The sequence below is a fragment of the Falco rusticolus genome, chromosome 2 (assembly GCF_015220075.1).
Source record: "Falco rusticolus isolate bFalRus1 chromosome 2, bFalRus1.pri, whole genome shotgun sequence".
Lineage (NCBI taxonomy): Eukaryota > Metazoa > Chordata > Aves > Falconiformes > Falconidae > Falco > Falco rusticolus.
In genome coordinates this window covers 114542437-114552622 of record NC_051188.1, presented here as the reverse complement: position 1 = coordinate 114552622, position 10186 = coordinate 114542437, and the positions used below count along the sequence as shown (strand labels likewise).

General features: G+C 41.6%; 1 protein-coding gene across 1 annotated transcript in view; it reads right to left on the bottom strand.

Moving 5' to 3' along the window:
* Window positions 1-1813: 1813 nt before the first annotated feature.
* Window positions 1814-10186, bottom strand: part of GABRR3 (gamma-aminobutyric acid type A receptor subunit rho3) — a 31776-nt gene continuing 23403 nt past the window's right edge. The window contains exons 6-9 of the mRNA XM_037378077.1: window positions 10004-10144; window positions 7105-7257; window positions 4588-4784; window positions 1814-3584 (exon numbers count right to left, since the gene is read on the bottom strand). Of these exons, the coding sequence (XP_037233974.1) occupies window positions 3270-3584; window positions 4588-4784; window positions 7105-7257; window positions 10004-10144 (806 nt within the window). The 3' untranslated portion in view covers window positions 1814-3269. The remainder of the gene's footprint in view (window positions 3585-4587; window positions 4785-7104; window positions 7258-10003; window positions 10145-10186) is intronic.

Here is a 10186-nt window from a genome sequence, read left to right as displayed (position 1 = left end):
CTGTGAGTTTTGAAGAAAAAGAGAACATTCTCCACTTTTTAATTCTGACAGTTCATCACGACATCATTCAACATTCAGGACACTTTGCAAAATTTATTACATTATGAATATTTTAGTGTAAATACTCACCAATAGTTGGGATATTTACAGATGCACGTTTTTGTAGCTCTCTGAAAAATAGGTCACTATTGAAATTCTGCTTACTTCTTTCATGAGAATTACAAGGCTTTGAAGAAGGATGTAGTTCTCCAGACTGAAAAGTTTGCATCACCTACATTAACGCTTACAGAATGTTTTCTTACTACAGATGGGTGTAGCAGCAGATGCTAAAAATAGGGAGGCCACATCCTGCACCTCAACTGGTCACAGAAGCCATTAGAGGCTGTTATTTCTGTTCCAAAAATCCACAAAGTACTCTCAGCATAATTGCTTGACTACCACTAGGATGAATACATGAATACTCAAACAAATATGTATTTACATAATGGCTGTGATGTTTTAACTTTTAGTAAATGCTGTGGGACATAAGCCCCATACATTTGACTGGCTGCAAAACCAGCCACAAATAACAGGAACAGGAAATACTTGTGAATACTTTTTTTAAAGACTTCCATGCTGGTCTGTCTAGACAAATTGACTAAAAGTATTTAGTATCCCTTTCTTGAAGATAACACAAGCTTCAGATGAGAGTCATGTGAGTTTCAATCAGCCCTCTAGCACCCTCTAAATGAGAAATAATGTGTTTAAGTACTGTTTGTTATTTTTTACTAGTTATACAAGCAATAGGTTTTTGAAGTATAATTCATCCTGGTATCATCCCTGTCACTGCATTAAAAAGATGAAAATTATAAGCTTTGGTGTAAGAGTATGCAGTTAAGTTTCATCATAATGTGCAGTTGTCTTCATTATCATAATAAAACTTGCTATATAGTACTCTCTCTGGGGAGAACACTGCTGACGGTGACATTTGCAGCTGAAAGTAACTGAGCGTGTCCTCCACCGATGCAAGCTGTGCAGCACCTGTGTAGGAAGCGCCAGGAAGGTAAATGCAGGCAGGAATCTTTTCCTCCCTGCTTCCGTGTGGGGGCCTGTTTGCTGGACAGCCTACACAGGGCTTGGGCACGCGGTGCTGGGGGGCTTCTGCTGCTGCAGATCCTAGAAGAAATTTAGAAGAGGGAACTGGTTTGGGTCAAGAAGCACATGGGTATGTTTTCTGGTGGAGGCTGAGTATTCACTGTTGGCTACACAACAAATAGCTCTTCCTGTAAGGCAGATGGCAAAAATTATGTGAAAACAATGATGTTATGTTAGTTCATGTGAAATGTTTAGGACACACATTACGCATCTGGAGCAATTAGATTGGATCTTCTCAGGCGATCTGGAACATCTGTGAGGGATGCCTCCATAATGGCAGTGCTGTAACGAGGATGTCATGGTAATTTTTATATGTATCTATATTACACATTTTCTCAGCTTGACGTCTAGTGTGCTGTTGCTGTTGCCAAAGCCCACGTGTCCTTTGGCTTTACGTTCCCAGCATTGTCATTCCTGGTATGGTTCTGCTTTCCATGACAGGATTTCCTGGCAGAGTATCAAAGCCATCTTAGCTCTGATCATTTGTCTGGCAGTGAACTGGCTGCCAAAGTACCCACTCGCTCCATCAGATTTCAATCACCCGGCATGCAGTGTGTCACCAGCTTCTCCAGCTCTGTAACTGGGAGATTGACAAATGAAGCTTTTTGAAAGAGTAAGAGACATCACCATGCTCTGAGCAAACAATATTGGAGCAGGAAAATCAAATACCAGAGACTGGTTGAGGCTTCCAAATTTATTCCCATTTCCTAATCTTGACCAAGCAGTGACCAAGCATTTACCTTGTGACATTTTTTGACACCACAAATTACCATTTTGAACTGACTTTGTAGATAGAAACTCACTTCATTAAATGACAGACAAACCCAAGGAATTTAAGTGGAAAATGGTCCTTATTTGGTAAAATGGCAAAAATCATCTTGATTCTTTTCTGGAGCTGTGAGCACTTTTTGCGTGTGTCCCTGAACATCCTTAATTCAACGTCCTTAGCCTGAACCTAAGGATATTTCAGTGCAGGATTCATGTGGGACCAACAGGATTCCTGTATGTGGCTCGGTTTTGGCACAACTGCTTCCTTTTTTTTCCTGTGTGTCACGGTGTGGTATCTTGAACCGTGCTGGGGATCGCTGCTGCAAGCAGGCATATGTAGTTTCTCCGCACTGTAACATTCAATCTCAACAGCCAAAGGAAGGGGGAGAGGAGCAAAACCCCAAGCTGATGTATGCGACATAAAGCAGAAGAACCAGATTCTGCTGAAGACGAAGTCTCCTAAAATCTCTGTCTCAAAGCCCATGTTTCTGAAACCAAGGGTTTTGCAGAAAGCAGATGGTTACAGCAGACCAACATGAGGCACAGGTGTATGGGTGTCGCATGAGGGGCACAGCTTGTGCAGGTGATGCTAGTCATCCACCTGCGAGGTGGCTGTAAGACACTGAGTGCATTGGGTCTGGGACATTGTTCCTCTGCTGCCTCAGGGACTAGTGAGAAAGATTTCTCCAGATCGGAGGCCCTCCCTAGTGATCCTGTGGAAAGTCAGGGACAGCTAATAAGTGCGGGGTTTTCTGAAGGTGTCGATGATGCACAATGTGCAAAGCCCCATCAGCTTTCCTTCCTGCTTTCTGCTCCCCCTACTCCACTGCTAAGCCAGAATCACTTTCCCCCTAGTTACCATCCGAGGACAAAGGCTGCTGAGGTGTGTACAGGTTGCCTAGCAAAATCAAAATGCAGCAAAAGAAATAAGGATAGGAGCTATTTGAAGGTGGTTGATGCTGATTGCCTACTAAAATGGACCGCAAGTGGAGATCAAACAGAAGGGCTGATTAAAGAGGAACGGTTAGAGTGTAAAGATGGGATAATACCTCAGGTGGGAGCTGCTGTCTGTTTACGGGTGTTACGAAGGGCTCCCTTAGTGAGCAAACTGCTTCTGTGCTACTGCAGTAGTACCATGTGCATTAGATTGCCCCAAAGAAGCATTGCACAGGCCAGTTGAAAAAGAAACCAGACTCCTGAGAGTTTTTCATTAACAGTTTCGCTGCTAACCAAACCAGCCTTGATATGATGCAGAAGTCAGTTTCGGAAACTTCGAACCCTTACCTCTACTGCTGTTGCATTATTTTGAAAGCACGATGCTACTACCTTCATGCACGAAACACTGCTTAGCTTATAATGGGGTTTGTTCATATGTACAAACCCCAGTAAAAAAAGTTGAACACAATATACACACTGGGAAATATAATCCTGGAATATGTGTCAATAACGTGATTGTTCTGTAAAATAATCCTGCCCACGTTTCCCTTCAGAGATCTTTTCCTCTTTATGCGAGTTGTGTCCAGATTGGGGACGCTGGCTGCGCGTGCCCGAGTCTCATTCTCTTCACAGCGGTCTGAGAAAGAAGTCACGTCCATGTCCACGTCCACGTCCACATCCGTGTCGTGAAAGCAGCCGTCAAAAGCCATTGCTTGCACTGCATCAATACTATACGTTCCTGAAGCCTGGCAACAAAGAATAGTTACTCTGCATCTAGCAGAAGCCATTCTAGTAAACTCTAAACAAATAAAACGGAAAATAGAGAATGCTTTCTCTTCAGTGTTGTTCCCTCTGCGGAGATCATATGGAGAACAGGGCTACCTCTCAGTATTGCTATCTGTGGGGCCGGCCCCCCCAGCAGGACATGAGCAAGAAAGGGGAGACATGCAATGAAACACACTTGTCGGACTGGTTATTGCCAGCTCAGGCAATATGTGCCCCATCTTCTGAAACAGAAAAATCATACTCTGCATCTCCCATAGGTCTGCATTGCTGGAGTTGTGGGAAATCACTTCAAACATTTCCATGAGTAGTTTTTTGGTGGGATTAGCAAATCATGTCAACAACACATGCACTTTTTTTTGTGTTTTTCCCCTTGTAATATTCCAACAAATGTGTTTACATGGGGGGAATATCCTTGAAGCAAAGATTTTAAGTGAATGCTTCATGGAAAGCAAATGTTTAACTTGTGAACCATTCTGCTTCAGGCACGCTTTTTCTAAAAATTACTTTGTCATTCATCTGGTCTTGGGACAAAAAGGCATCATTAAACCCATCTTCCTAATTGAAAATGGCAAAGCACGAGAAGGAGAAAGAGACTGCTCCACGGGAAGCAGGAAGGAATATTATATAAGTGTAATTCTCGAGTATATTTCAGTGAGAGGAAAAATACTTTGATCAATAGGTATTTGAGAACAGAATGAAGGTCACTTTTCTCTTGGGGGTGGCTTGGGGAATAAAAATCAGGAGGTGTACTCCCTAACCTCTGCCACAAGAAAAGGAAGGGAGAGAAAGCACAGACCTTCTCAGAGAGGATGATACATTTCCTCCCTTCAGCCAAGTAAAGAAAAGTGAGATACAAAGGAGTCACAGAGATGGTTACTGTACTCTTATCACAGTGGTGTTATCAGGATTACTCTACGGCTTCTGTGATGCTTTCTGAAGGCAACAAAACACAGAGGATTGTACCTTGCCCCTTTTTTTGAGTTGCTTTCTCTCTTCAATCGTGGTGAGATAGTTCACTGCTGCATACTCAATGACAGACAGGAAGACAAAAAGGAAGCTGATCCATAAATATACATCCACAGCCTTTATGTAAGACACTTGAGGCATTGAGGCACTTACTCCTGTCATGATGGTTGACATTGTCAGCACGGTAGTTATACCTGCCAAAGAAAAAGGGGAGGTTATCATAATAGTGGCCAGCTGGTTCTGTTTAGCTCGTCACTGTTGCTTGGGCAGCACAGCTTTGTGAGGGCACATGACTGACACTGCCTTTAACTTCATTGCACAGGCTCTGTAAAGTGGAGTGAACCTTGAAGGACCTATCACATACAATACTGAGATGAGTAAATCATCTTTGCTCAGTGCACGCAGTTAGAGCTGTGGCACGCCAGATTTGAACAGCAGGAACACAACACTGGTTATTCAGCAGCATAAGGAATACACCTCTATGACAGCTTTAGGCAGTGCTATAGAGAAGCGAAAGGTCTGTGGTCTCTCACTTCCCAGAACCAAGATCTCCACTACACACTTTCTTGTGCAGGAGAATCACTGAAGAAATCACCAACTTCCCTCTCAACCCTTTCTCAAAATGCACTTCTTGAGAACATGTATCAGCTTGTATGTCTCCCTCATAACCCCACGGCTGCCTAAAAACACTGGCATAAAAATGCTGTAGCAATTGAAACTAAGAAATATTTTTGTGCTTACTTCAGTGTATCCAGAATTTCACCCTCATCTTTTCAGTCTGTCCTCTTACATGCAGCTATTTATCTCATTTTGTTTTGCTCTTAGAAAAAAACCCTGAAGCATCAACCCCCGACCCAGGCCCTGATTTTAAAGATATGAATGTAACACTGAAAGTGAAGACATCTCCATAACATCTGTGAGGCAGCACAGACTGATAGCATGGCTTTTCAGCTGGGTCTCAAGGTAGCCGTCACCAGTTTTATGCTAGTTCAAGACCACTGGAACATAGAATAATTTTCCCTCTCCCTCTGTGCAAGTTCCTTGGATTGAAGGATGGAGTTTGAAAAGTACCATAGAAGAGAAAATCAATGTATTTAAAATAAGTATACTCTAAGCTAAGGGAGATAAGCTTTTTAAACTTTGTTGTTAACACTGTCTGTCAATTATGTATGCTTATGCTACTGAAATGTGTGTTATTCATAGAACTCCTTCTGCAGAAATCCATACACAAATTAAAGGACATGATCAGCAAAATCATTGACATTACGAATCACCTACTCAGAATTAAAGCTTTATTTTTAAAGCTGAAGTTAAATTTCTTATAAATAAAAGGAATTGCTAGGTGCATTAATAAAAGTAGGTAGGAGGTACCATAATTTGCTTTTAGACTAACAAATAAATTTGTATCTCATGTATTAGTAACTTCAGGCTGTGCCAGTAGAAAGGGATCTGAGCTAGGTAGCTACAGTCCTATTTTTTCTAGATTGATACAGCTATAGATAAAAATTGAGGGCTCCCTCAGTACATGGAAGTTTGTTTCTTAAACAAAGAACCTCAAATTTTTGCTTGCCTAAGAAAAATGGTAACATACAGTTGGCTTCTGGGATAGCATCAGTGAGAAGAAAAAACAGGAGCTTCTTTACTAATTATTAAACTGACAGTTGCAGGGCTCAGATTCATGATGGTTACATTAGATATCTTAACAAAGTTCTGTTAGATCGTCACAGAGATACTAATCTTTGACAAAATGTCCTCATTCCAAGGCTATCAGCATTAAATTCCCAACAAAGGCAGTTTTGAAGTGGTATCAACGGATTCATCACTGAGAAAAACAGTAATGTTATTAAAAACCCCACTGTAAGTAGTCTTTTTCTCGCATGCTGTGGTGTTCAGAACTAAAACTCTGAGAGCAGAAAGATGTGCAACTTACTCTTCAGCTTCCAGAGAAGCCCTATGCCTTGCGCAGGCACCAAAGCAAACCTTTTCACAGTGCCTAACAAAGGAAGGCTTTGCTACATGGGACCAGTCAGGAAACTGGTTCCAAGTGGGTGGGAAGATACCAAATGTTTCTAGAGAGAAAGCAAAGCTGCAAAGCTTTTAGATGGATTGTGCTATGCCTATGAAGGATCTCTCATGAACCACGGTTTCGGGGACAGATCTGACTACCTGTTACTGCCTGTTACTTTGCTGGGAAGAGGGAGGAAACCCCCAGTTTTTGGCAGGGAAAAGTAGTAAAATTGTACATAGGGAAATCTGCAGAATCATCCCTTTTTCCTTCTGTGTTGTGCAAGCTGTTTTCTAATATAGCAAAGCCAGTCTGACCAAACATCCCATTTCCAAATGTCGAGGTTGACTGAAGGAGTTTGTTGTAGTGACAACAGTGGCAATAACAGTGTTGTTCAGTTAATTACCTGATACACTTACTCATGTGCTGTGTAAATAAGCTCAGGTAACTTCAGACCCTCTCCCTTCTCCATTCTGTACTTCCCAAAGGAATATACATTAAAGGTTTACCTAGTGATACCCTGGCAGGAACGGCTCTTCTGTCAATCCAAAATGAAACCCAAGAGAGCATCACCATCAGCATGGCTGGGAAATAGGATTGTAGCACAAAAAAGAAAATATGCCTCCGGAGTGCAAAGTTTATAAAAAGTCGATTGTACCAACCTATTGAAAAAAGAGAGAGGAACAGGTTGGGGGAGAGGAGAAGAGAGCTGTGTTATTTGTGAACTCTGTTCGCTGCCCCCCCTCCTTCTACTAGGAACGGTGTATCCACATCAGTAATAGTAAATGCCTAAGAAATATTGCCACCACTTTGGCTTTATATAGTACTTTAGAAACTGTCCATCACACCTCATTAAAATATTGCTGCCTTGGTAGTGAAGCATCACAACTGCTATAAATAAAATACTATTTTACAAGTGAGGTTAAGAAATTATTAAAAAAAAAGAAAAAAAAAGTAAATAGACTTCGAGTGAAACTCTCTGGAGAATACAGACAGAATATAGTTGTCCAGTCCGGCTGCGAGAGTGGAACCAACACCCTGCCTCCCCCAAAAACCAGCCTGCTTTCTCTCACGCTACAAATAGCGACAGGCAGCGCTTCTTTTCCTGCAGTCAGGTCTGTTCGCCGGCCCAGCGTTGACTTTAGAGGAAAGGCTGCCATCTAGTGCGGTGTGGGGCATGCTCTCTGTGCCGCAGAGCACGCGTGCTGGGCTTCCTGCGCTGGGAGGGAAATCGGAAAGACAAGAAAAGGAGACAAAAGTGGCTGGCTGCGCAGCATCTGCCTGCCCAGTACAAACAGAGACATCAATGAGCCTGTGTTGGAGCAGTTATCCCATCACAAAGAGCGGCTTTATAAAAAAGAATATCTCAACAATAATCCCTTCTGATATTAAACACAGTCTATGTGTTTTCAGTTTCAAAAATGGTTGTCTCAAAAATGGATTGAAATTGTCACTCCTTTGGAGGCCAGGAAACTTCAGAAGCCTAAATGCTACATATGGGTAGTTCACTGAGATTCACGGAAAAGGTTATGCAGAACCTAAAATGCAGAAGGCTGCTTCTGACCAGGGTTTTTGTCCATTTTTTGCCTGACACTCTTCAGGGGTAGCTGGCTCCCATTAGAGCTGTGCTGATTGTTCCCCACTATTATTGACTTCGGGGGGTGGGGTCTGTGTGTAATCATTTCTTCCAACAAGAAGCAAAATAAAGGAACAAGAGAAAGTGGAACCTCCCAACTGAAACAAAACCTCAAAGCCAAAGTGTATGTCTACAAAGGACAGTGTTCTAATTAACAGATATGGTACATGCATTGTTCAGGTACTTCCCAGTGGTGCCTGGGACTTAAAAAAAGTCTTTCCTTTCACCACTACCCCACTGAATAAGCTCATCATCTAAACATCTGCAGGCGAGTGTTAATGCAAAGTCAGAGGTGCTGTGAAGATGCTGCAGTGGCCTGGGTAAAGGGGTGGCATGAGGTTGTACTGCTGTGCACAAGGCTGTATTTGCTTGCCTAAGTGTTTTTTTGGTGGGAATAGCCAGGCAGAAAGAAGCCAGCTGAGTTCCTGGAACCCCATTTCAACACACAGTGATAGCAGTTTAGTGGAAAACATCCCGGTCTTCTTGCAACAAGGACAAATTTGACGTAGCTCTCAGCAAGGCACAGTTAGGATAGTAAGGCATCACTTGCCCTCTTCTCACATGACAGTGTCTCTTGAAAGCTGGACCTCTGTTCTTAGCTCATGCACAAGCAAGAGATAAGGGTGAAGAACCTGATCAAGCTGTGAATTCCTCACTGCTTAGGCTATATCATAATTTAAACTGGAATGTCTGCATTCGGCATCAGACACTGCAAACTTGAATGGCTCTTTTTTAAATGCAAAAAAGAAGTGATCCTGTAAATAAAATACAGTAAATAAATCTATTTGCAACTTTCCTGTATGTCTTAGAGGCTTTTTTTCCAAAGTGGTGTGCATTTCATCATATTCTATGGAATAATTTCTATTGTATTAATCTGCCTTGATATAAAAGACAATATCCACACTGAAATGTATTGACTGGAAAGTACAGTAGCAAGCATGCTATTTTATCTGGTTAAAAATGTGTGGTTAGATTACTTATGTAGGGAAGTATTTCAAAATTTATAATTGCATGTACAAATACAAAGAAAATAAAACCCACCTTGCATGAAATCAAGACTATAATAAACTCCTAAAGCCTTGTGCAGTTTGCCAGAAAGTATAGTTTGAGATCCATAGGGAGAAATAAATACCTGTCTGGGGCAGGTAACTGTATTTAAACAATGTAACACTGACTTAAAGGTTTTTTTTATGTATAAACATGGAACATTAAGGAAACCATGAATTAGACCTTAACAGGTTATAAATGCCCTCATGTGGAAATCTTATACTTGGTAGACTTTTAATGACATTTTACAGCTCCAAACATGAGGAGATTTTAGACAATAAAACACACTGGGGTTCCTCTTGTTTGCTTTATAGTACTTCACCCTTTAGGGTTTGCATTTTCAGGTTTTTTCTATATAACCAGGACCCAAAGATTCCTGCAAACCCAATGCTCCAGTGACTTTCAGAGAAGCACCACAATTTTGCAAGAGCTCACCACAGCATGTATTTGATTGCTGTGCAAATTTTTACAAGTTCTTATTGTCAGGTGTTAAATTGTAAGTATTGTTATGGCCTCTTCTGCTAGTATCAAGAAAAGTGTTACACTGGTAACGTAAAGAGAACCAAAGACTTGGCCAACACAGTCCAGTGTGATTGACAGACCTCATTTTAACTGAGATCTGTCAGCAGTAACAGTCATTTATTAGCAACGAATTTGAATGTGAAAGACATTTCGCTTGATGGTGTCCTCTGCTTCTCTGTTCTAAAGACAGGGGCTTACTATACCAGTACTGCTGTAAAAAGCAAGTCCACTGGAAGCACTGAATTCTTCGATGAAAAACTGGGAGAGGGAGATGTGCTCATCTGTGCTCAGGGACTTGTTTCCATGTTTCCAGTATAACATCAGATCATCTTCGTTGTATGCATCTATGGGAAAGTAAAAAATAAATCACTTCTGCTGCTGGAATA